This window comes from Balaenoptera physalus (assembly GCF_965194825.1).
Source record: "Balaenoptera physalus genome assembly, chromosome: 1".
Classification (NCBI taxonomy): Eukaryota; Metazoa; Chordata; class Mammalia; order Artiodactyla; family Balaenopteridae; genus Balaenoptera; species Balaenoptera physalus.
Window position 1 is genome coordinate 150,731,708 of NC_138882.1, and position 26,471 is coordinate 150,758,178.

At 53.1% G+C, this 26,471-nt stretch overlaps 2 protein-coding genes across 16 annotated transcripts in view; one reads left to right on the top strand and one right to left on the bottom strand.

Annotated features, from left to right (window-relative positions):
* The window catches only part of SSBP3 (single stranded DNA binding protein 3), a 162,864-nt gene that overhangs the window by 135,689 nt on the left and 704 nt on the right, over positions 1-26,471 (top strand). For 2 of the 15 annotated variants that reach the window (XM_082430261.1, XM_082430265.1), the window contains 13 exons: positions 675-755; positions 1,647-1,706; positions 5,861-5,927; positions 6,040-6,116; positions 14,282-14,370; positions 15,053-15,101; positions 15,735-15,770; positions 16,236-16,290; positions 17,555-17,625; positions 20,749-20,814; positions 25,093-25,171; positions 25,408-25,436; positions 25,551-25,652. In XM_082430261.1, the coding sequence (XP_082286387.1) occupies positions 675-755; positions 1,647-1,706; positions 5,861-5,927; positions 6,040-6,116; positions 14,282-14,370; positions 15,053-15,101; positions 15,735-15,770; positions 16,236-16,290; positions 17,555-17,625; positions 20,749-20,814; positions 25,093-25,171; positions 25,408-25,436; positions 25,551-25,652 (861 nt within the window). The remainder of the gene's footprint in view (positions 1-674; positions 756-1,646; positions 1,707-5,860; positions 5,928-6,039; positions 6,117-14,281; positions 14,371-15,052; positions 15,102-15,734; positions 15,771-16,235; positions 16,291-17,554; positions 17,626-20,748; positions 20,815-25,092; positions 25,172-25,407; positions 25,437-25,550; positions 25,653-26,471) is intronic. The other 13 variants (XM_082430270.1, XM_082430267.1, XM_082430269.1 and 10 more) reach the window with 11 other exon arrangements.
* The window catches only part of MRPL37 (mitochondrial ribosomal protein L37), a 38,767-nt gene continuing 31,503 nt past the window's right edge, over positions 19,208-26,471 (bottom strand). Inside the window, exon 8 of the transcript XR_014254803.1 lies at positions 19,208-19,627. The gene's annotated coding sequence lies outside the window, so the exon portion shown is untranslated. The remainder of the gene's footprint in view (positions 19,628-26,471) is intronic.

Consider the following 26,471-nt stretch of genomic DNA (forward strand, 5'->3'; position numbering starts at 1 on the left):
AATAGGAATGAGAAACCCATGTCACGGGACCAATTGCAAGTGAAGGCATGTTAATGAGTGCGCTGAGTGGGCGCTCGGTGACCGTCTCCTCCTCTTGTCCCCCATGTGTTCAGTCTCTGGCACCACCTCGCTCCTCCTGTCTGTTCCCATTCATCCATCAGGGCCCCTCCCCTCGGTAGACTGGTCACTGGTCCTGGCCCACGACCCGTCTCCATCCACCCAGCCCGGGAGCTCCCGGAGGGCAGGGCCTCCTGGTCCTTCCGCAGCCCCGGGGGGCGGCTCGTGGGTGCCCTGCAGGGTGGGTCAGTTTCTGTGCGTCCCTGCGCTCTGCCCTGATCCCATCTCAATCAACGTATTTAACATGGCAAACTCCGCTGCAACGGCAGACCATTCCGGCCCGCTCCTGTGTGCTTCCACAAAGGAGCTTGATTTTATTTGTCGTGCCTGTAAATCCCCCGTGAATGTGTTTTATCAGCTTCTCTCCCTCCTGCCCGCCGTTCACACCGTTGAGTTGAGCCGGCGACCCAAGCAGCAGCTTGCACCTCCCCGCCAACCAGAGCCCTCTGCCTGCACGCCCGCCCTTCGTTTTGGTTTAATTTTTGTTCTTTTAAGCTTCTCCTGCGCTTCTCCATGTGCTGTGATCTATAACCTGCCTCTACTGTCTGGCCTCACAGGGTCCTCCGGGGTCACAGCCCTCGCCGCACGCACAGCCTCCACCTCACAATCCCAGCAGCATGATGGGACCCCACAGTCAGGTAAACGCACTGTGGCTCGCCCGCCCGCCGGGGGGCGCGGGGCACCAGGAGGACAGAGCCAGCAGAGGAAAAACAAAAATCAAAATGTGCTCTAGCCATTGCTTTTGAGGAGATTCGACCAAGGAGATTTTTTTCCCCCCCCAAAATATATCTTTTTTTTCCTAAAGATAGTCTTCATTCCTTGGACATCACATCCCGCTTGGATATAAAACCAAAAGAAAAGGAAAACTATTTCTGTGACCTTGTCAGCGACCTTTGCGTTTTTGTTTATTCCTCTCTCACTTTTGGTTTGGTTTTTGAGTTTGGTTAACCATTGTTTGTAACCAAAGCTGCATCCCTGGCCTTTTCTTTGTGCACTCTCGCTGCTGAGAAAGCTTTCTTGCCCATTCCCCCCCGCATTGAGTTAGGGCGCCCGCTGTCCCCTCACTGTTTTCATTGTGTACCTCCTCCCCCGCCCTCCCACCCGCGCTCCCCTTCCCCACCCCCTTTGTCGGTGTTGTGAGTGCGTGTGAGCGCGCATCCAGCTTTGTCTGCATGCTTGAAAATTTCCTGTACAAGTCCCTTTCCGATTCTTTCACTTGCCCTTACCAAGAGCAGAGGTCTCCTCCTCTGCCCTGCATTGCTGTAACCGTTCCTCCGCGTCCTGTGCCGGGTCCCAGTTGCTGCCCCGGCAGGCATCCAGAGTAGATCTCCGCCAACAGGTGCAGGGTGTATGCATCTATCACTCCCTCCACCCAAAGGAAGTTTTGCCCGGAGGGAAGAGGCCACCGGGAGGAAGAGAGTTTAAAAGATGACTAGTTGTAACAAAACTGGACTTTGTGGAGAGGAGCGCATTTCTGTCTGTCACCGTTCAGTGCAGGCTGTCATTGAACTAATGCCCTGTAATTGCAGCCTTTTATGTCACCGCGATACGCAGGCGGCCCCCGGCCCCCGATCAGAATGGGAAACCAGGTACTGTACCTTTTCATGTTCTCTCCCCTCACTCGGCCACCCGTGAACCCGGCTGGATTTGGACTCAGATGACAATCTGAGAGAAGGGCTGGGAGGTGGAGGGACAGTTTTAGCGTGGGAGGCTTATAAACAGGTCCCCATGCAGCCCCTCCCAACATTTCACCTGCCTCTACCGGTGGGCTTTGGGCAGTCAGTTCTGGAGCAGCAGGCCGGGAATGCAGGGTTTCCACTCTCCTAGAGAAGGTGGTAACGCCCCAGCCCCTCCCTTCCATCCCCTTCTTGGAAAAGGGTCTTCCTTCTTAATGAAGTTAATTGACAACGTGCATTTTTTCCTGGAAGCTTTTGAGAATTGCCAAGGCTGGTAAATATAATCCTGCTATTAAGGGGAGAAATGGCCAGTAGGAATGCTTAGATCAGGAGCCTGGATGCAGCGAGGAGGACATTTGTGAGTTTTTAAGCAATGTCTGCCTGCTTCCCAGACCCAACTCAAAATAAGAAAGGATTTGTTCATGTAATTAGAAAAGTGGTCTGCTTACGGGGAGGGGTTTTCAGCCTGGAGTTGTGGGCCTTATGCTGGCCCATTAGAGTTGGCAATTCGAGGTGGTCTGGAGAAATCGGTCCCCAGCTGCCCTACCTGATTCAGCCCATCCAGGGGCGGGAAGAGAGCTGCAGAGGTAAAGATGAATTATCTTCTTTTTAGGGTAGACAGACTTAAACTTTAAATAAAAAATCAGGGAAATTTCTTTTCATGCCCATACATCTTTGTATACACAATTCTTAGAGTGACCTTGCAGAAGCCCTTCAGAAAGTCTGACCAGAAGTGCCAGTACATCCAGCCCTTGTTGCCTTTGGAGCTGGGAGTTAGGTCACCAGCTAGATTGGCATTACCTGAATGTGATCCCTTTCATTCTCAAGGCTCTGCAAGAAAACTCCTGAGTGAGACAATACAGGGACTTTGGAGAGATGCTCATAACCAGGGAACTCCGATTTTAAAGTTAAATAGCCTACCAGTTTCCACTAATTCTTTTTCTCCAAAAATCTTTTCTTTCCTGTTTTCTCTGACATGAAGGGGAAAAATTCAGACAAGAATTAGAGACCCAGCTTTTTGAGCAAAGAGGGACCCTAGGATATATCATAGATGAGGAAACACAGGGTCAGAGTGGAGCAGTGACTTCCTTAAGTGTCTCAGTGAGCTGGGCTCGTGTCAGTCTGCAGCTCCTGGCCCAGTGCTGTTTCCTCTCCACCTCACCAGGTTCAGTTAGCTTTCATAGGTGTAAAAGTGCTGCCCCTTGCCTTTGGTTTTAACAGGCCATCAAGTGGGCCTCCTCTGCCATCACATGCACGGACCCCAGCAGCAACTTTCCCTCCTGCCCACCCAGGGCTCTCCTTAGCCCAAACTGGCCTCTGCCCCAGGGACGGAACAGATGCTTCCTTATCATATATTGTGGCCCTTCCTCTAGCAATTAAGGGACACGAGAGGAAACGTTTGTTTCTATTTATCAATTAAGCATGAGCAAGTGCCCAAGAGGGCACATGGAGAATAAATCCATCATCTGTACCTTGCATTACAAATCAATCAGGCCAACCTCCCCACCACTCCCCCATTGGAAATCTATACCGATTTCCAGCTTCCTGTGGACTCAAGACATTTCTGTCCTCCAAGGGGGGATGTGTCCCTGTCCCAGGAACTGCCCCTGGGCATCTCTTGGAGAGTGCCTCAGTTGGGGCTGCTGGTCCCACAGAAGCCTCTATGCCACCCGTTAGCTCAGCCTTCCCCAGGGCAGGAGGAGGAAGCAGAAGCAGCTCAGGCCCACGTGACCTCCTGGGTTAGGGCAATGAGAAGGGCACTTAGGGAGACCAGGAGCTCAGGGTCGTTGACCTGGCCCTAAAGCCTTGCAAGGCCGTCCTCCATCTGCCTCCCTGGCTAGGGGTTTGGAGCCTTGTACAGAGAGCATTGTGGTGTTTCAAGCCAGGGTAGATGGGTGGGCGGTGAGCAGTGGTGTTCAGCAGGGTTAAGGAGAGGAAAGCTAGAGTCTGGGGTTGTCAGGCAGCCCTGACATCACATCCCAGCGGAGCCCCTACCCCACCCAGCCCGCGGACTCGGGCAGGCAGCTGAGTGACCCAGCAGATTCTGGTGGGATTTGTCCGTTCACTGGGCAGACACTTCCTGCGCCTGCCCCATGGTGCTGTAGGCTGGCCTACTTCCAGGAGCCTGTGGGACAGCCCCAGAGCACCTCTCTCCCCAGCAGGCCCCAAGGGTGTGTGCACGGCTCGTGCTTGCAGTCCCATATATGAGCCGTTACTTTTCTCCTTTCTCACGCCTGAGGGCTTCAGCCCTTGCAGTGCGGCCCCTTTTACCTTGGTTGTTGCACACCTTCCTTCCCTGGTAGAGGAGGCCCAGACTGCCTCATTTCAGGGTCACTCCAGTGAGGGAAGTGACTCCCGGGTCCCTTCTGGGCCTCCGGGAAGCCCTGCTCTGCTCCTGAGTTCTGACACACAGCAGGGTTAGGGGAACCCAAGGAAGAGCCTCCGGCCAGAACTAGTGGTCAACACTGGGCTACCTGGAAAGGAAGTGGTTGTCCAACCCCCTACGGCCACTCCATCAGAGTTAGATGGGGGCTTACCAAGGCCTGGGGTGGGGGTCTCCTGGCATCTCAACATCCCAGGAGCCCCCAGACCAAACAGCCTCAGTGGCAGGTCTTCCTGTGTCCTCTCGGAGTCCTGAAACCAGGCTCGAGAAATATCCCAGACCCCCAAGTGGGCAGACACAAACCAGCCAAGTGATTCAGAGCTTGGGAACTCGGGAGAGGAAGCAGAGCTGGGAGAAAGCAAGAGGTCGGAACAGCTAAAACCCAGGGCCACAGAGAGGGACACTCCGCAGCCCCAGGCAGATGGAAGCAGCAGGTGCCAGATGCCACTTCTCAAACAGCAAGTACCCGCAGGCTTGCATGGCGCTCCCAGAAGCCTCCCCCTACCCAGACACACACACACAGGCCATTCTGAAGCTAAACAGTGAGAAGTTGTCCCTTTGTTTCCCACCACCTCGTTCCAGAACTGGTTTGGAGTTTCCTGTTGGGCCAGCCGCTCCCCACTCGGCCATCATCCCCACAGCACAGTCGGGGCTGGGGGACCCTGGGCGAAGCGGGGGGCGGGGGTGGAGGTCTCCATCACAGGTGCCCAGCTTTCACAGAGGCTTTCCTCTCCAAGCCAAGGGCCTGTGCTTAGTCCTAAGGCATGGGGTTCTAAAAGCAAAGTTCCCTTTTCCCTCCCCCTCCCCCAGCTCTTTCCTCTTTTTTCATATTGCAGCTGAAATAACTTCAGTCTCAAATAAATCGCTTTGAAGGGGTTTTCGTAGCCAGTGTGCCAAGCGTTCACTCAGGAAACCCCTGGCCCCGTCCTCACCTCTGTAGTAGTCACACCAGCGTGTGCCACGTGCACCAGGCTTTGGGCGGCAGGTTGTCACTCAGCATCCTGCTCACTCTCTCCTAGAGGCTGCCTCCTCCACCCCTGGGGTCAGGGTCCCCGGTGTTCTTCCTGGCTCTGCCGGCAGGCAACTGAGGGCTGACTGAGGGCCCTCAGGCCTCTGGACCTCAGCTCCCTCGTCTAAATCTCAAAAGCCGCCTCCTCCCCTGCCCCCTTGAAAAAGGACCTCCCACGGTGGCAGGATTTTAGCTAGTGGGTCTCTCGGGTCCCCACAGTTGGGAGTTGGGGATAAAACGAGTTATATCTCCACTCTCCACGAGGCAAAGGAGAGACAGGGTTTGGCCTAAACTGCATTAGCTGGAGTTTGGGTGGTAAAAGGGAGGGAGGGAGCAGTGCTGCCTCTGAGGGGGTGTGGCTGGTGGCCCGGCCAGAGTGTGACTGGGCTCTGGCAGGTATGCAAACCTGCCAAGACGGCAGCGCTGGGCCATGGTTCCTCTCCCAGAGATGAAGCCCCCATGCTGACCTACCCATGCTGCAGTTTTCCGTAACGCCAGCTGGAGCTGACTGCTGCTGCCCGGGGACCCCCCAGCTGGCAGGCAGCAGGAGCGGTCTCGGGGAGGCCATGAGTGGCCCTAAATGGTCAGGTGGGGAGCCTGGGCAGGCAGGTGCATTCCCCTCTGTCCCCAGCTCCGGGGGGCAGCCACTCACCTCGGGTCTTACGTCTCTTTCAGCCTCCGGGAGGAGTTCCTGGGACACAGCCACTGCTGCCCAATTCCATGGATCCCACGCGACAACAAGGTAGACAAGGCAGGGTGGGCCACCGGGGTGGGGGGGGCATCGGGAGGGACTCCCCCCGCCACTGTCTGCCTCCACCTCCTGCCACTCACGGCTCACCCGCTCTGTCACGCAGGGCACCCCAACATGGGAGGATCAATGCAGAGAATGAACCCTCCCCGAGGCATGGGGCCCATGGGGCCCGGCCCACAGGTAACCGACCGCCTGTCTGTCTGTCCATCTCCCGGCCATCTGTGTGCACCCGCCTTCTCTCCTCTTTCCAAGTCTGTTAGTCTTTCCATGTCTCGCAGCTCGGAGGGGTGAGGGGAGAGGGTGTGACCAGGGCCCCAGCGGCCCGTTATGCCCACAGCTGGGCAGCCCACCTGGCAGAGTTGAGGGGACCCCCAGCGAGCTGGGGAAGAGGAGCATTTGGGAGCCTTCCATGGGAGGGATTTGAGGAATTTGGAAGGCAGGGGTCTATGTCCCCGAGCAGCAGTGTGGGTCCCCAAAGCTTCCTCCCACCCTTGGGAGGTGGGGTGGGCCTGAGCTGGCTCAACGGTCACAGTTTGTTGGGACCCAAGGCAGGATATTACATTATTCTGTCTGCAACTCACCATTTGTCTGACTTTGGACGAATCACTTTCACCTCGGTGGCCCCAGCAGGCCCCAGCGTCCCCGCCAGTCCAGTGGGGGGGTGAATCTGTAGCTGTGGTTCTTGGTGGTACCACCCAGCTGTGAGGAGCCAGGTCTGCCAGGGCCCCGGTGCTCCCTTCAACTCAGAGCTTTTGTCATTTTCATATACCAAGCTCCTGCCTAAGCTTTCTTTTGCCCAGAGGGGCTCCATTGCCAAAAACGACAGTTTAGAAACCTCTAGAGGAAATTATCTCAAGTGCCCTGCCCACCCCTTTATAGCAGCAGCACAGCGGTTGCTCCTTGGGACACAGCTCCATACCCACAGGTCCGGGGTCCCACAGCACCATCAGACAGGGGTCTGGCAGGCCATTCCTGTTCCAGCACCTTCTCACAGTTAGCTCCCGCTCTTCTGAGTATTTGAACACGGCTCTGGGTCCTGCAGGCGCTGTGGCAGAGAGTTTGCTGTGCTCTGTCCTCCTTGGGATTTCTCTGGTATCTGACTATCTAAAGCCAGAAGTCTGAGTAAGGGGAGGGGCATTTCACAGTGAGAGCAGGAGGATTTTGTTCTAGGGTGTTCCTTCCCTTCTTTTCTGCCCTGCCTGGAGGCCTGCTTGTCTCTCCCACTCCTGCTTGTCGTTGTTGGGATGCTCTGGGCCCCTGCACAGGTTTCCGGTTCCCTGGGGGTGAGGTCATGCCCCCACTCACGCACACATGCCTCCCTTTTGGAGAAAGAGGCGTCTGCCACACCCCACAGCCCTCCACTGTGTCTGGAATTGTATTTACAGCACACCCAGCTGCCGCGTTCTTCTCGGTGATGGCAGCAACATCTGTGGCGTTGAAAGATTTTTAGGGAGGTCCTTGTCTTTCGTTGGCCCCTTAATCCTAAAAGGAAGCAAGCCCACACCAATTGCAGCTCCAGTTTTCTTTTCTTTCCTCAAATCCCCCAGAGCTTGTGTTTTCACCAGCTCCTTTTAAGCTACCAGAGTGGCCCCTTCCTGCCAGGCGGCCGGCTTGAGCTGACCTCCGCAGGAACCCGTGGGAGGGGTGGCAGGGTCTGAAAGCCAAGTGTTCCCTCTCCTGAGTCAGAAACTCTCAGATTCCTCAGCCACACACTAGAGATACTCTTGGTGTGGAAATAAGCAGTGCCCATGGACTTCAGGATGTCCGGGGGGTGGGGGGGTCTAGGGGACGCAAGAGGATGGAGTAGTCCACCACCCACCCCTCTTGATTCTTGGAGACTGAGCAGCTGCATCTGTAAAATGGGAAGGAGACCAGTACTTCCTTGTACGGTTGCTGAAAGGAGGAGGCTCAAGTTCTTGGCGCGATGCTTGGCCCAGGGTAGCCTCTTAGGAAGCAGTTCGTGTTTTCCAACTTGGGGCCTTAAAACCAGTGTTCAGGACTCGAGCTGCTTGGGTTTGGTGATTGCTTCGCATTTCTTTTTATTTTTTCTGGCAAAGGTCATTAACAGCTTGTTAAGTCTGTAGTAATACTGAGGTTCCAGAAGCTGGGAATGGATAATTATCAGACGGACCGAGGGCAGAGTGTCCCGAAGTCTAGGACTTCCTGCTGGCTTAGCGGGAGTTTCGTCGTGTCCATGTCCCTGAGCAGCAGTCTGGCACACTCTCATGGCACATTTAAAGAGGGTGGGGGTCCTGAAGGCTGAGGTCTTGCTGAAAAGGGCCCTCCTGGCCTCACCAAGCAGGGTACAGGGGTGGAGCTCTCGTAGGCTCCGAGGTCGGTGCCCAGAGGGGAGGGAGAGGCTAGCCCTGCGGTGAGGCCAGCTGACCCTTTCCACCCCGCCAACCTCAGGGGCTCTGAAAACATCTCTCCTTTTTTTTTTTTTTCTTTTTTTCTGGTTTTATTGAGATATAATTAAGATACAGCACTGTGTAAGTTTAAGGTGTACCGCATAATGATTTGACTTACATACATCATGAATGGTTACCACGATAAGTTTAGTGAACATCCATCATCTTATATTGATACAGAATTAGGAAATAGAAAAAAATGTTTTTTCCTTGTGATGAGAGCTCTTAGGATTTACTCGTAACAATTTTCATGTATAACATAGAGCAGTGTTTATTCTGTTTATCGTGTTGCATGTTACATCCCTAGTACTTACTTATCTTGTAATTGGAAGTTTGTGCCTTTTGACTGTCTTCATCCTGTCCTCCCCCCACAACCTCCTCAGCCCCACCTGCTGCCAATGGTAACCACAAATCTGATCTCTTTTTCTATGAGTTCATCTGTTTTTGAAGTATAATTGACCTACAACACTGTGTTAGTTCCTGTTACACAACATAGTGATTCAGTATTTCTGGACATTTCAAAATGATTGCCACAGTAAGTCTAGTTACTATGATGTGTCACCATACAACGATATTATGTAGTTACTGACTGTATTCCTCACACCATACATTTCATACCCATGACTCATTTTATTTTGCAACTGGTTGTTTCTACCTCTTAATCTCCTTCACCTATTTGTTTCCTCCGCCCACCCCCACCCCCACCCTCCTCCCCTCTGGCAACCACCCATTTGTTCCCTGTATCTGTAACTACTTCTGTTTTGTTATGTTTGTTCCTTTGCTTTGGTTTTTAGATTCCACGTATGAATGAAATCATACGGTATTTGTCTTTCGTTATCAGACTTATTTCACTTAGCATGATGCTTTCAGGGTCCATCCATGTTGTCACAAATGGCAAGATTTCAGTCTTTTTTATGGCTGAATGATATTCCTCTGTGTGTGTGTTTACCACATTTCCTTTATCCAAGATGAATGGATAGGTTGCTTCCATATCTTCGCTATTGTAAAAAATGCTGCAGTGAACATAGGGGTGCATGTATCTTTTCTAATTAGTGTTCTGTTTCCTTCCTTTCCCATATCACTTGTGCCCCTCTGGGTAGGGTGCAGTATTAAATTCCAGAGCCAAACCTCCCTTAGAGCAACCCGGATGTCCTCACCAGCCCCTCACTGGGGGCAGAAAGACCTGGCCTTGCGTGAGCCTGGGCCTGGGCAAGATTGGGGTATGAGATGGATTGCAGGTTCTGGGGTCAGCCAAGGAGTGGGCATCGTAGAGCGTGGAAGTTTTAGACCCCCAAGCTGAGGGTAGGGAGAGGACAGGACCTACCCCCCAAGCCCTTTCTCTCTGTCCCCTGAGGGTGCTGCCCTGATCACTCAGAGTGGACAGGAGAGGGATGAGCTTAGTGCTAGGAACACCGTCCTGGCCTCAGCTCAGCCTGTTTGGGCCTCCAGTCCCTCATCTGCAAAATGGGTGGCCAGGTGATGACCTCACAGGGCTCATCATGGGGCTGCGTGAAACAGCAGCTGTGAGACAGACCGCAGCACAAGGCTCCGCAAAGCATTGCACGGATCCCATTTCCTCCTTAGAGCCTGGGCCTAGGGAGGGAGCCCTGTCTCTGCCATGCCTGGACTGTTAAGAAAGGCGACCAAGCCCCTTCAGGCAGTCTTTAGTAAGCACCACTGCATGCACAGGGCCGTGCTGAGACTGGACACAGAGGTGGGAAAACTTCAGCCTGTTATTCCAAGAGGAGAATAAGATTTCTAATAGTGGGACCACTCTAGAAATTTCTGAACAAAGAATAGGTACAGTGTGGTCTTGGGGCTACTTTGTAGGTTTCAAAACCGAATGGAGTAACATCATACTTTTTGAGGTTGTGTATCATTTTGACCTAAATGTCACAAAGGAACCAGCAAACTAGGCATCACCCTGCCCTTTGCCCTCAGTGCCTCAGGCAGATTTTATTCTGGTTTTGTGAAGCAGCCAGTGGAGAAAGGAGGTAGTATTTCCACTTAATAATTGTATTCTCTCTTTAAAGAATTATGCCTATGCCTGTGTCAGGTGAGAACTTCTGGCTCAGTTTTTCAAAAGTGAATCCTGTTGGGGTGAGGCTGAAACTGGCAGGGCTCTGAAGGCTCTCGCGGATGCCACTTGCAGCGCGTCTGGTATTCTGGTTGGGGTGGGGTCAGCACAGCCTAGAATCAGATGCCAACCTGGCTTGTCTGCATTTCAGAATGTTCAGGTGAAGGATAATCCACCATCCCTAGAGACAGTCCTGTGCCACCAGGAGAAGCTGCATCTCCCCACTGAGCCAGGACAGTCCAAGCTCAATGCCTCTGAGCAGAGACCCCAGAAAGAGATGGAAGGATCGTAAACCAGGCCAGGGCACCCTGGGCTGGTGAGGAGAGAGTGGAGCCACTCAAGGCACTTTCCCTGATGGCTCCTCGGAGACCTTCCAGTGGGGCTGGCCAGGCTGCTACATGGTTAGAGGTGGTGGAGGGCAGGCCCAAAGCCCAGGAAACTGCCCAGCAACCTGGAGACCCCTTTGACAGGTCTGTCCTAAAGACTATTCTTTTGGGCCCCAGGCAACATCAAAAAAGAGCCCCTGTGCCAAGGAGTTGCAGGAAGCAGAAGCAGCCCCCGGCCCCTGCCAGCTGCAGGGTGCCTTTCTGCATCGCTGTGGACCTTGCCCAAGAGCGCAGAACTGAGACCAAGAGGGTGGGGCCTGACCCTTTATAGTTCCTGACCACGGATCAGCCCCTCTGCCCAGGGTCTGGAGCGCCCTCGTCGGGACAAGGTGTGGGTGTGGGGAGGTAGACAGACACACACATGCACACACCCCTGTGGATGTGGCCGGCTCCACGGCTGCACCAAGGACTCCTCCCAGGTCTCCAACTGCCCCGTCCCTGCAGAGTAGTGCTGAGGACAGAGGAAGAGGGGGTGTCTGGCTATGGCCACACCTCAGAACCCAGTGCTGCGGGCAGGTGGGCACTGGGAGAAGAGAGAACCATTTCTACTGAGTCCGTGAAGCTGTGCTTCTAAGCCCTCCCATCCTCTGTGAAAAGGCCAGTGTCTCTGATTTGAAAACTTGCCTCCAGAACCTGACTGTCAGCCTTACTTTCACCCCTGATTTACTGTATGGCCTTGGGCGAGTCTTTGGCTTCTCTGGGCCTCCAGCTTGTCATCTGCGAAGTGGGAACATGTAAGTGGCGGTCAGGGTCTGGGCCTCTGCAGGAGGGAGGACCTGGCAGGCCTGCTCCCTCCTGGGCAGCGGCCGTGCCGGCTTTTGGGAGGCTCCTGAGGGGGTCGGGTTAGGGCAGCAGGTGGTGCACCCGGAGCCTCCCCTGAGGGGCTGCGTGTCCGGACGCCTTTCAGGAGTGAGCACCGTGCTTAACCGTCTCCTCGCCGCACTCTGCTGCCACGTGCTGGGCTCCCGCCGGCCCCCAGGCCAGCCTTCCACTCCATCCCCACAGTGCCGGCCGCTCTCCTGGGTGTGAGAGGGAGCAGGATGCAGCTGCAGCCCCCGGAGGAGATCTCACTCTCTATCTGGAAGACCTTTCTGGTTGGCCAGGCTGCACACAGTGGAAGAGTGGGCTGCCTGGGGAGGTGGTGAGCTTCCTGTTCTGGAGCAGCGGAAGCGAGGCTGAGATTTGTACAGGGGATTTAGTAACTGCACGTGGGCTTAGAAAGGGCCCTTTAAGACCTCACGCTTAAGGCAGCATTAAAGGCTTTGGCGTTTGCTCTGCTAACATCCCAAATCAGTACACACCTCTGAGGGCTGAGGGAGCACTTCAGAGCCATCATTTCATTTGATCCTCACACGGCCCTGTAAGGCTGGGGGCTCTTTGTCCCCATCTTATGGACGAGGCAGCACAGCGGAGGGGTTGCAGCTCTGAAGCCATGATCATAGCTGCACGAGGGGCCATCACTCTGCTTCTGCGCCTCAGTGTCTTAGTCTTTAAAGTGGGGATAGTAGTGAGGTGGTGGTGGTTAAATGTAGGTGATACTAAGCCCGTAGCACAGCCTGGCACGGAGGAAGCATTGTTATTTGTGTGGTTTGCCCAGAGTCAGGCTGTGCTGGCGCAGGCTCTCCGTGTTCTGACCTCAAATCTGTGGCTCTGCTCACCACGCGTGACATCGTCTATAGGGAGGGACTGGCCCCTTTGTTCACTGATCTTGCCGCATATTTGCTCCAGGGCAGGTGAGTGTCTTCTGGCCCAGGGACTCAGCCCTGAGCAGGCACAGGGGATGCCGGCTGCCCGAGGAGCCCTCCGTGGCCACCCTCCCCCGACTGCAGGCCTTGCTGTCTGCCAGCCAGCCTGGCGCTGCTGCTGTCATTGTGCACACCCTGTCTGGACACTCTCACTCCAAACCCCTCTCTGGGTGACCAAGCCAAGGAGGTGGTCCCGAGATGGTCCCTGGCTGGAGAACCTGCCACTAGCCTGATGGCGGCTCTGTTTGTCAGCTCGGGCCCTTGAGCCTCCTGTTGTGTCCCCACTCCCACCCTCCTCCCCACCTCCCAGATGTGTGGTGTAGAGAGCAGACCCTGAGGCTCGCAGATCCAGGATTAAACCCCAGCAGAGACATTAGCTGACTGTGAACTTGGGCACATCTTTCTCCCCCTAGACCCTCAGTCTCCTCTTCTATAAAATGGGAATAATACCAGCTTCATGTCATCGTTACAAGGTCCAAACCAGAGACTGTATGTGTTATGTGCTCAGTAAAAAACGGCCAATGCTGGCTGTTCCTTTGCCATCAAAATTCCACCAGCTACTACTTTCTCCTACAAAGGCAGAGCTCAAGCTACAACCAGCCTCATGTTACTTTCCACTCATTCACTTCTTCACTCCATTGATGATTCAGCGCCCAGTCTGTGCCAGCTGATGTGTGCAGTGACGGGGGATATGAAGATCAGTAAGATAGAGTTCCCACCTTCCAAAGGGGTTCAGAGTCCAGTGGGAGAAATGGACATGTGGCCACGATCATAAGCCAGAGTGCTGCAGGCCGTTGGGGGAGGACATTACAAGGCACTCTGGGAGTGACTAGGATGGAGCAGTTAACCCCACGGGATGAGCAGGGAAGGCCTCACAGAGGAGGTGCTGTTTGATCTGGGTATTGGAGGATGTGTAGGAGCCTGCCAAGTGGAGAAGGAAGGCAAGATATTTATTCCTGCGAAGAAAATAGCTCTGGAAGAGGGGAGTCGGGGAGCAGTGGTGAAGGAGATGAGCCAGGTGAAAGGCCTGGGTACTTGGTCCGGTTGCTCTGACCCATCCCACTGCCATGGTGGGTTGTGCCGAGCTGAGTTGGGACTCCTACAAGTTTCCAAGTTCTGTGTAGACTCTTCTCTTAAATGGAGCAGTGATTCCCTTGAGCAGGGAGACAGAGTTTTCCTCCTGCTCCTCCAGTACTGTGCCTGTTGAGGGCCGCACGTGCTGACACCTGAATGAGGTGACTGTATGGTGGGACAGCCCAGACCTGGGGCAGGGTGGGGTCTGTAGACGCCGGGGTGCGGGACAGGCCTTTTAGGAGTACGCCTCCCCTTCCACGTGCTGACTCAGCCCTGCCCCCAGCCTGCTGGCGATTTCTTCTCCCCAGATTTCTAAGGTGGGTGGTGGTCACCAGCTGGTCCTGTTACTGAGTCTCTTCCCCTTTCCTGCCTGAGACCTGAGGGCAGGTGCCAACCGGCATCATGAGCTCCTTCCTGGATGCCCATGTGCTTTCGAGAGACCCATCCTGAAACCCCTGAAGATGCATCTAAAGCTGTGACTGTCCCTCTGTGCTGGCTTGTCATTGTGGTTCCTGTCAGTTGGTTCCCTCCCTGCATTTTTTTAATGAATGTATTACTTTCTCATCAGATCCTTTTCACAGACTAACCCTCTCGCTTATGTTCTGTTTGTTTTTCCCCCTCCTTCTCTCTCCGGTTCCCCTTCTCCTTCTCATAGACTGACGCTTGGTTATCGTTGCAGAATTACGGCAGCGGCATGAGACCACCACCCAACTCCCTTGGCCCCGCCATGCCCGGGATTAACATGTAAGGCCAACCGCCCTGCTGGCGGCTCAGAGCCCATGGCTTTCCCCGCCCTTTGCTCCCCCTGAGAGGCGTGTGATGGGAGTAATTACTGGCACCTCTCTGGACCTCAGTCTCTCATCAGTAAAGTGAGGGTGTTGAGCATACCGGTGATGAGACCTCATACACCCCCATGTAGTGCTTGTCTGTGCCGGGCAGTCTTCCAAGCTTGCTACATGGATTAGCTCACCTAATCTTCATGATAACCCTGTGAGGTGCTTATTATTACCCCTATTGACAGATGGGTAACTGAGGCACAGAGAGGTGAAGTAACTTGCCTAGGCTCACACAGCTCAATAAGTGGCAGGGTCAAGATTTGAAGCCCTGTACGGTTGATCACTCTTTCAGGGCTTCAGTGGTGTAGCCCCTTTGCGGTAGTTGATCCCTATGAGAATCTCTGTATTCCCTTCCTAGGAAAATGCATGTGCAGAGGAAATATTATTTTCACAAATTTTGCACATAATTTATAGGAATCTATAGATTTCTACCCACGGAACTACACATTATTACCCCAGAACAGCTCTAGGACTGTATGAAGGACTTCCTGTTAGTGATTTCAGCCCTCTTGTTCTGACCCCGCTGGCACCACCCCCTTGGTGCTTACAGCATCTTTCTCATTGTCTCCATCTCTCTCTCCCTCTGTCAGGGGCCCGGGAGCTGGCAGACCCTGGCCCAATCCTAACAGTGCTAACTCAGTGAGTACCCAGGTTGGCGGGGGGCGCTGTCTGCGAGGGACTGGGTTCTAGGGCGCAGGGTGGTTCCTGTCCCCAGGTTGGAGGTGTCATGGGGAGTGGGATGCGGCAGGATTCCACCTGATGCTTCCAAGGAGAAGCCCACCTGTAAGGGGAGGCTTGGGAGTATCACGCTGGGGCCATCAGGGGCTCTCCCCGCTGCTCTGCAGAAGCTGAGGTGTGAGCTGAGAGCCGGGCTCAGAGCTCTGTCTGTGTAGAGGCTCCTGCCGACCTCCCCTTCCTTGGCCGAGCTGGCTTCCAGCATTCAGAGAAAGGAGCTGGGAAGGGGCTCAGCACAGACAGTCCAGGGCAGGAGGCCGGGGGTGGGGGAAGCTCTCACTTTCCTGTCCTAGAACTGGAGGGTCTCCCGCGCCTATGGCCCCCCAAGGCTCCCTGCCAAGGCTCTCAGGATTGGTTCAGCATAGGAACTGGACTTGGCTCACATCCCTGGCCCCCCTAGAGACACTTACCAGCTGGCTCAGTGTGTTTCCCATCAAGAGTGGGGTTGTGTCGCCCAAAGGATTTGGAAGGTAGAGCACTCGTTGCCTGTCAGAGGAGGTGTCTCTGAGGTGTGGCTCATCCCCCTCTTGTTTCTAGATTCCATATTCCTCCTCATCACCCGGCACCTACGTGGTAAGTGTGTGCAGGTTTGGGGCATTGCATGTCTAACCCCATGTGACTGTGTGTACAAGAGTACTTGGGGCGGGGTGGGGGCCCTGTCTCTTTCCTTTCACAACATATTCTGAGCACAGATTCCAAACTGTGCTAGAACTTGCTGTCAATATTCAGGTATCTGTACTTTCTGGTGGCCCAGAAGTCCCCAAACAAGACCCAGAGTTGGGACCCCCATTCGGGGGACTGACCAGTAGGCCAGTCAGCTTCCACTACAGGCCTCTGGTTTCACTGGTCCCCATGTGTGTGAGCATACACGCACGCCCACGGCTACCTCTTGGTTTAAAGAAAGGAAAGGGGGAATCCAGTGCCCCCAAGCCTTAAACACCTGGGCCCCGGGTGAGCACTGGCCGCTGATCTCCCCACGTGTGTCATCATGGGTTTTTTACCGTGGGTTTCTGATGTCCGTTTTTATCTCATCTCCAGGGACCCCCTGGTGGTGGCGGCCCCCCAGGAACACCCATCATGCCTAGTCCTGCAGGTAAGAATGCTGGGGGAGGGGTGCCGCTGAGGGAGTAGGGAGTCCTGGAGGGGCCTGGGTGCAGAGCCAGGGCTTGCAAGCCGCTCTTCTTGAGCAGTGCACCCCCCACCCGGCATCTTGGCACCAGGGATTTAGTGGGCAGGAGGCCCCGGTGCCACCAACCTGCGATGTGGCCTCAGCCGGGTCACTCCTTATCTCCAGTGAAAGGACAGGGCAGAGCAAGGAGATCCGGGAACAAGGGGTCTCACCGCTTTTGGCTCCCACTGATCAGAGAGAATCCTGTCCTGGTTGTCATTTCTCTAGATGACTGAAAAGGGGCTTTTGGGTTTTGGCATCCTGGGACCAGGACTCTACAGTGTGATGCCTCTTGAGTGTCTAGATTTCCCCTTTTCTGTAATCGGAAGAGGGCATGTGCTCATACCCAACACACACACACACACCTGTGTTTTTTGCCTGCTAAGAGTAGCGTACCATCAACTAGAAGGAATTCAACATACTATCTTTACCCACCTCCAAAATAAAAAGTGAGACGTAGTTGGATTTCCGCCCGAGAAATATGGTGCCTGCTCCTGATATAAACATGTTAGCTGATTTCCTAAGGAGACTTTTCTGGCTAATTGGGGACACGGAGGAGTCCCTCTCTCCCATCCCCTCAGCTCCCCGTAGCAGGGAAGCTGCTCAGTGGCAAGGGTGGATCTGGCGGCGACCGTGATATTCCCGCTCCTGCTCCCTCTTTCTGCTGCTGCATTTTTATGAGCTGCATGACCTACATTCAGACTGGGTCACATTAAACCACTCCATATGTTACTGCGTCTCCAGCCCCATCCCTGCCTCTCCCTCCTGCCCCATCAGCTTGGCAGGGTGGCCCCATCAGCTTGTGGTGTTTCTCTTTCCCAGTTTGATTAACAATGCCGGGCGGGGTTGCGGGGAGAGCACAGGTGGTGGTCTGGCCGCCCCTGCATTGCCAGGCAGTGTCTGGGGACCAGATTTGGTTTGCGATGGGGGAGACGGCTTTGCCATGTCCACATTGCTTTCCAGGCACCCTGAAATCCTTCCTTTCAGGGTTGAGTGGTTTTCACAGTTGAATTTTCTGTGATTAAAAACTTTGTGAATCTTCATTAAATACAAATTAGCCAGAAAATGGTGGTACTTAGAGGAAATTTTAGGTGATAAAATACAAAAGAATGAGTTCAAGTGCCATGAGTTTGTTTTAATTAAGAAGTGAATTAATCACTCCGACTTGCGGGTTTCCACTGTTCTACAGATTCAACAAATTCCAGTGACAACATCTACACAATGATTAACCCGGTGCCGCCTGGAGGCAGCCGGTCCAACGTAAGTCAGCTTCTAATAATTTACACATCAGGTACTGCGACAGATCCAACTGACTTCGTCGGCTGAGCGGAAAGCAAGCTTAGCTGATGGCAGCCATTTGTTACCAAAGATGGATAAAATAAACCATCAGAAAAGTGATTGACTCTTGGGCAGCTTGGTTCCCATTTCATAGCTGGCAGCGGGTGGGAGAGAAGTGGGTGGGCTGATTCCCACACCTCTGGTCAGAGTGGGGCGCCCAGCCTCACGGTGGGGACCCCTGCTGGCCCGAGCCGGCTGTTGACGGGGGAGAGCAGCAGGCTGCAGGTGGGCCTGGGCCGGTCCCTGCTCGGCTGACTGTGCACCTGGGCAATGTCTCAGGTCCGTATCCTTGGCTGTGGAGCTTCGGGCGGAGGCCCCCAGGGGCCTCCCTGCTGTGTGCCTCTGGGAGCCCTCAGACCCCCCCATCTTGTAACCTCTCTGCCTCTCCTCGGGCCCTTCCCTCATCTAGAAGCCACTTCCTCCCTTCTTGGCCTCTCAAAGTCCCAACCCGTAATGATGTTGTCGCTCAAATTCCACTTGTTCTGATTCCTGCTCACCTACTCCCTCATGTTCCCGTGCCCATGTCAGGACTGGACTGTGCAGTGGCGGCCTGTCTCCCTCTCCCGGCTGGGAGCTCCCTAAGGACAGGGCTGGTCGGACCCACAGACAACCCTTCCTTGCCAGGCAGGGGAGGTGAGTCCCACGGGCCTTGCCCTCCGGGAGCTCAGGGTCTGGAAAGGAGGCTGTCACGTGACCAAATCAGTAGTTTGTGGGCTGCAGAGCCAGAGGGCGGGCGTGTGGCCCCAAGGTTGGCTCGGGCCCTTAGGGATGCGCAGTTTGGTTTTGCCAGTTTGGTTCCTGATGTGCCTCCTGAATCACCCCATGTGTTAAACCCTGATTATGGGCTGCCCTGTGCTGGCCGCTGGGCGTGTTTCGTCCTCCAGCAGCCTCTGGGTGAGGGTCATTGGGCTGCCTCCTGGGGGTGCCGAGAGGGACCTTACCCGGGGTCCTGGGACTGAGAAGTGTGGGAACCTGGCTCCTCAGCTGCTGCCCCACCACCATCTCTCCACCTCTCCCGGGCAGCCAGCATCTCCCATAGCCCCTGTTTCTCCCTAGGGTGGCCAGCCATTTGGGTTTCAGCACTGAAAGCCCTGTGTCCTGGGAGATGACTTCCCAGGACACAAAAATCCTGGGTTTTGGCAATGGATGCAGGTTGGGCAGAAAAGTGTAAGACCCATATGGGGGCCCCAAAGACAGGACTGAGCACACGAAAGTGGCATAGACTCCCCACTTCCCATGGTTGCCGTCACCATATTTCCCTGAGCACAGATGCCCGCAGTCGTGGTCTGTGGCTCTCAGTGGTGGATCATCGTGTTGCATCATTCCGAGGGGTACGGCTCAAGCGCGCTGCATCCGGGCCCTGGCGGAGTCCACCTTTGACTCTGCTTGCGGCTCAACTGTTTGTGTCAAGATAGTGCAGTTTTCATTTTTCACATTGTTGAGTATCACGATCATGTTTTCTAAGAGCTCAGATAATGAAAATGAGAACGATGAGACCACCAGCACCAGCGTGATCCCGACACCTCCAAAAAAAAAAAGGGGGGGGGGGCTGAATGAATTTTAATGACAGGTGTGAGGACACATACAACTGGGTCAGGGAGGCAAATAACCAAAACGGAACATACCGGCAAGTGTACCGAAAAGATGAGAAGGGGTGTGGGTGGAGGAAGGGTGGGAGAGCGCATTGTAGACAGAACTGCACAGTCTGGGATGAGACAGGCACATCCTTCTAAATCAATCAAAAGTTTTGTGCGTCCTCCAAAGAGACACCAGTGCTCAGTGCAAAACAGCAGCTGCCACATTGGCCGGGGCATGAACACTATTGGCCCTTGAATGAACACCATCGCCATGTTGGTCCATGAACTGAGATGACTCCATGAACTGAGAAGGTTACATTTCCTGACTCAGAGGCTGCAACTAAGTCCTGTGGGTGAACAGAAGGGGGAATTTTGATGACAAGTGTGTTGGTCCTTTACAGTGTGCAGCTGATTCTATTGCATCTTCAAGAAAATCAGGGAGCTTCCTTCATCATATCACATGGTTCATCACACCATGGCAACAAAACAGTCTCCCTAGCTTTTACGTACTTTGACTTGAAAACTGGAGCTTCAAATCATAATCTTGATTTCTACAAAGAAGATGTTAATGAAACTGCAGAAAACAAATAAAAGATTGTTGTTCTTCTTGTCCAAATGCAAACCAGACTTTGCTCGTTTATCTGCATATTTGGCAGACAGTGCAGTTAATTTGGCAAGTTTCATTTAGTCTATAAACTTCTTACCTACTAAATGCCCCACACACCTTGTCCCCGACACTGCTGTCAAGGGGGGAGATTTGCTTACCTGTGATAATCCAGCTTTCAAAATGAAACGTTTTGGTCACTTTGTCAATTTGCTCAAAACGTGCAGAAGCACTTAGTGAGATTTTTGAGTTTATAGGAATGGAGAGAGCCTTGGACACACGCCCACAGATGGCTGTCATTGTTGCTGGCCACAGAGAAGATGTTAAAATGTCAGCCTGCTGTGATGCTCTTCTCTGATTTGGAAATATGACGAGATGAGAATGCAGAAAGGAATTACAGTAAAATAGAAATGTAGTTGCTGCTTCTCCAGAACTGTTTGATAATCTTTAAAGAGGCCATGAGGAGCCTAGATGAGGCTGAGTGGACGGCACTTGAGCTGTTCCGATTCGTGGGGGGTTGTGATAAAGCCTCATACAGCCAAAGTAATGGCTCACCTTTGGAAGTGAGGCTGCTTGAGGACTCAAAAGTGTCACCGGTAAGGGCAGCCAACTTAGGACTTTCCCAATTTCTGTATTAAAACTGTAACTTATTTAGAATCCAACTTAGATCTCACAAGTTCAGATTACCTTTGTGCTTTAAAACCAGCTTCCCTAAGAAAGAGAGGTTTAATCGATAATGATATTCAGTGTGCTCGAAATGTTTAGAAATGATGGACATCGTAGGCAGGCATAGCCCATCTGATGAGCTGCTAGATGAAAAGGGCCTGACTGACAAGCAGCTGATCTTCCAAAACCCGCCTGTAGATACAAAGTGGTTGGACATCTTTGGAGAGCTGGAAGCGATTCCTACAGATCCAAAAACCTGTGCACGTAAGCAAAATCCTAAGCACTCTATGTGCAGACTTGTTTTTTTTTGTTTTGTTTTTTTGGCTGCTTTGGGTCTTTGTTGCTGCGTACGGGCTTTCTCTAGTTGCAGCAAGCAGGGGCTACTCTTCGTTGTGGTGCGCGGGCTTCTCCTTGCGGTGGCTCCTCTTGTTGCGCAGCATGGGCTCTAGGCGCACAGGCTTCAGTAGTTGTGGCTTGCGGGCTCTAGAGCGCAGGCTCGGTAGTTGTGGCGCATGGGCTTAGTTGCTCCGCAGCATGTGGGATCTTCCCAGATGAGGGATTGAACCCGTGTCCAGGGAAGTCCGTGCAGACGTGTTTGTGGAGAGGATAGTCTGGTGTTACCACGTTGGACTGACACCAGGGCTTGATAAGAGCAGAGCGGCACATCAGTGCATTTTCCATTTGACCCTGTATTCAGTTTTGCCACTACATAAAAGGAAAGAAGGATGCCCGAGAGCCTGCAGGCAATTCAGGGAAGTATTAGTGGAAAAGCAAGCGCCATTTGCCCTGTTGGACCCCTGAAAGCAAGACGGGTCCCCAGCAGCTCTAATGGACACCAGCCCCGCCACAAAAAAAAAAAATCGGCCAGGCTCTTGCTTTGGCCATGTCTTCTCACACTGGCATGGTCTGGTCCAGAAACGTGGCCTCAGGAGGTACCACCAGTGTTCCCATCAGTACACAGAGGATATAAGACTGAATGATCTTCCTTGAATGGATTATCCAAGACATCTACCCAATGAAAGAAACTGCTAGCTTTTTGTATGTAAAACCTTTTTTAAAATCTTAAAAAAATAATTAAAAAAAAAAGGCAGAGCAAAAATATCCTATTGTGATACAGGACAGAAAAAAAGTCAGTTCTTAGAAACTAAATATAGGTAGTATCTGTTTAATCAGTCTTACTGTATTTAGGTTCTCTTTTGAAAAAATCTTACGTGTGTGTTCAATAAATACACAGTAATATAGCCTACAACATTTAAATATCCAGTAAAGAGTTAAAATAATTTACTGTGTCAGAAGACAGAAATATTATAAAAGTGTTGTGTTTTTTCCACACGTCATTTGTTTAACTAGTCCTCCTACTGTTTGCCCCTATTAACTAGTTCAGCTGTTCTTTAATTAATAGCATTTAAGTAACAGAAAAGTAAATACAGAATAAAGAAGTGGTGCTGGGACAGCTGGATATCCACGTGCAGACGAATGAAGTTGGACTGCTTTCTTACAACATACACAAAAATTAACTCAGTGTAGACCCTAGGCCTAAATGTCAGAGCTAAAACTATCAAACACTTAGAAGAAAATGTAGGAGTAAATCGTTGTGACCTGGGTTAGCAAAGCCTTCTTAGCTACAACACCAGAAGCACAAGTGACAAAAGAAAAAAGTAGCTGCACTAGACTTCATTAAAATTTAAAATTCGTGCTTCAAAGGACACTGTCAAGAAGGTAAAAAGACAACCCACAGAAAATATTTGCAAGTCATATGTCTGGTAAGGGACTTGAATCCAGAATATGTAAAGAACTCTTAAAACTCAATAATAAAAAAACAAACCAACTTAAAAATGGCCCAAGGGGACTTCCCTGGTGGTCCAGTGGTTAAGAATCCAACTTGCAATGCAGGGGATGCCCATTTGATCCCTGGTTGGGGAACTAAGGTCCCACGTGCCACAAGGCAACTAAGCCCACACACCACAACTACAGAGCCCGCATGCTGCGACTACAGAGCCCACGCGCTCTGGACCCTGCGCCCCACAACTAGAGAGAAACCCACGTGCCACAACTAGAGAAGAGCCTGCGTACCACAACTAGAAGCCCACACGCCACGACAGAAGATCCACATGCCGCAACTAAGACCCGACGCAGCCAAAAAATAAATTTAAAAGCAAGTGGGCCAAGGATCTGAATAGACATTTCTCCAAAGGTGTACAAATAGCCAATAAGCACATGAAAAGATGCTCAGCGTCAGTTATTAGGGAAAAGCAAATGTAAACTACAATGAGATACCACTTCACATCCACTAGGATGGCTAGAATCAGAAAGACAGATAATGAGCAGTGTTGGCAAGGATGGGAAGAAATTGGAACCCTCACACGTAGCTGGTGGGAATGTGGAACATGAAGTGGTGCAGATGCTGTGGAAGAGTCGGGCAGTTCTTCGAAAGGTTAAACAGTTACCCTGTGACCCTGCAATCCCACTCATAGGTATCTACCCCAGAGAAATGAAAGCATGTCCACACAATAATTGTACACAGATGTTCACAGGAGCATTAGTCATAATAGCCAAAAAGTGGAAACAACCTAAATGCCCATTGACTGATGAATGAGTAATTAAATGTGGTATATACATACAGTGGAATGTTACTTGGCCGTAAGAAGGAATGAAGTACATGACACATGCTACAACATGGATGAACCTTGAAGACGTTTTGCTAAGTGAAAGAAGCCAGCCACAAAGGTCACATATAATTCTGTTTGTATGAAGTGTCTAGAATAGCTAAATCTGTAGAGACAGAGAATAAATTTGGTTGAGTGGGCCTGGGGACTCAAGGGGGGGATGGGGAGTGACTGCTAATGGATGCAGGTGATGAAAACGTCCTAAAATTGATGGTCGTGGTGGTTGCACAACTCTAAATACACTAACAACCACTGAATTGCATACGTTAAATGGGTCAGTTGTATGGTATGTGAATTATATCTCAATAAAACTGTTAAAAAGAATAACAAAAATACACATAATATGTAATTTAAGATACCTGTTTTTTAAATATATATGTTACAGTAATAACGCATGTGCATAATTGTTTATTATCACATTTTGGGATTCTTTTGGTCTGGTATGACTGTGTCTGGGTTTGGCTCCTTAAAAAGTTGGTCACCCTCATCCTGCTATCACTTGGGTTCATAAGCATGAAATTGGTGGCCAGATGGCAAAATGTGCCCGAAAGCCTGCGAGTGGCCCTGGGAGGCCACTGGGGAGGCAAGGATCCTGCCCCCACGGGGTGTGTGAGTGGGCGGCGGGGTGAGGAAGCGGCTGGTGCCCCAGCCCCTCCCCTGCAGTCTCGTCGCGTCAGTTCCTGCTCCGGCCACTCCGTGCTGCCACTTGCTAGGAGGTCTCTTACTTCTGCTCAGGCAGGACCCCTGCTGAGAACAAGGCCATGGTCCATCTCTGCCTGTCCAGATTCTACCCCTCAATTATTTTGGCGCTCTGCCTCCTCCTCCATGCAGTCTGTTCTGATTTCTCTGCCCTTTCCCCAGTGCCTTTTTTTGAAGCTGCACCCGTGCTTTGTCTGCAGCTCTCTTTGGATCTCGGCATCCTGTGGGGAAGTTGGGTGTCCGTGGCTGTGCTCCTTCAGACTGAGGCCCAGGTGTGACTCAGCTCTGTGTCCTTACTGCCCGGCACAGGCCTCCATTCTGCCACTTCTGTCCCCTGTCCACCCTGGCATCCAGTCTGTATCCCTGGGCCTTGGCTCTCCAGAGTGGGCTCAGCCATCCCTTGGTGGCCATGTAATGTGACCTCTGGCCTTTGGTTGCTGCTTTGCTGAGATGGGGGGGTTAGTTCCAGACAGACCCGAGGAGGCGGGTAGAGCGGATTACACGTCTGGTGTCTGGTTTGTCTGCACCGTCAGTTCTGCTCATTAGTGAACTCCCCCACACAGTCCCAGCGAGAGAAGTCCTGCCACCCACACCCCAGCTCCCCACACGTTTCTGAGGAAGAGCCTGGAGGAGGCTAGTGTGATGGTTCCAGGGCCAGGCTGCCCACGGCCCAGCCCCAGCTCCTCCATCTCTCCTACCTGGGAGATCGTGGGCAAAGCATGGTCCACTCTGTGCTTCAGTTTCCTCATCTGTAAAATGGGGAGGGAAAGCACTAATGTTTTTGTTTCCTGGCCTGGCAGTTGGTCACTCAGTCTGTGTGAGGTTCTCACTGGCGAGCCCCGCACGCTGCCCCAGGGATGGAAAGAGCCCGGGATGGGATCCAGCAGGCCTGGTTTGAGAGCTGTCTCTGGGTGGCCTTGGGCCAGTCCCTCTCTCTCTCCGGGTTTGTTTCCTCCCGTGGTGCATAGGAGTGAGCCCTTCTGCCTTGCACAATTCCTAGGGCCGAGGGGAGGCACCGGCTCCGGCCTCCTGGTGTTAAATCAAATGCCTGAGTGTGTGAGAGTGACCCCACCAGAATGGAAGCTCCCCGGGGATGCAGCTGGGCGTGGGAGCCCCGCGAGGGCTGCGGCCGAGCCGAGGGCCCACTCAGCTGCCACGCTCTGTGCTTCTCCCACAGTTCCCGATGGGTCCAGGCTCGGACGGCCCGATGGGGGGCATGGGTGGCATGGAGCCACACCACATGAACGGCTCGTTAGGTGAGTCAGCGCCCTGACCTCATCATGCTGCCCCCTGCCCGACCCTCCGGGAAGCCTTCTCTGCCTTGGCTCCTGGCTCCACTAGGCCCCGTCCCCACAGGAAGATCCCAAGAGGAAGATGTTGCCTAAGTAGAAGATCCTCTTTGCAGAGATGTTTGGGCTTGGGTGGAAGGGTTTGGAGGCCCCTGCACAGAACGGTGGGCAAGGAACTGAACTGGATTCTTTTTTCCTTTCAGGGTCAGGTGACATAGATGGACTTCCAAAAGTGAGTGTGTATTCCATGTCTCCTCCCTGACAGCACCACGCAGAAAGCCTTTCCCCCATCTGGGGGGCAGGTTGCTGGGGGCACGGGGGCTTACCTCCTCTGCTCTCTCTGCAGAATTCTCCTAACAACATAAGTGGCATTAGCAATCCTCCAGGCACCCCTCGAGACGATGGTGAGCTAGGAGGGAACTTCCTTCACTCCTTCCAGAACGACAATGTAAGTGTGCCTGCCACCACCCTCATTTCACCCCTGGGTCCTCACCGTATCCCCTGGGGCCTGTTGATTTAAGTTTCAGAGTGTCCTGGCCAAGACCTGCCTGCTGGGCCAGTGTCCTGGCAGCTGTGTCGTGGGCCTTTCACCTCGGTTATCTTTCCACACAAAGTGCAGAGCCCTCACCTCCCCCACCCCCCCCCACCCCCCGCTGCGTGGCGCTGACCCCTGCTACCTGAATCTGACCTTCCCGAAGCATCCACATGGAGGCGCAGCGCCTCCAGCACTGAAGAAGCTGACGTGGCTGGCCGAGCCCTGGGCTCTGGCCCACTGGGTCTCTGTCCCAGTCTATTTCCTCCTGTCCTGGGGAGGGAGTCTCACACAACCAGTGACTTCCCGGGGTCTCAGTGCAGAGGAGCTGGCCGTCTGCTTTTTCACACTGGGCCTCTATTTACAGTCTCATCTGAGGAAACGATGTCATGGTTAAGCAGCTTTTGAGAACCCCAGGCCGGCTCCCACCCCAGGGCACCCTGTCTGTGCTCCGGCTCGTCAGACCCCAGTTCTCTGCAGTCGGTGGCCCCATGAGGGGAGGGCAGGGGCTGCTGCTGCTTTGCTTGGAAAGAAGGGGTGATTTGGAGAGGGAAAGGGGCCAGGGGAGAGGAGTCAGGGACAGAGGCTGGTGCCGAGAGGTGGCTCCTAAGTCCCTACTGCTGGCCCCCTGCCCACCCAGTGCCATCATGGGTGTCTCAGCCCAGCCACCCCCCGACAGGCCCAGTCCAGCTCTGTGCAGTCAGACCTCCACAGGGCTCTCCCACACCCTGGCCC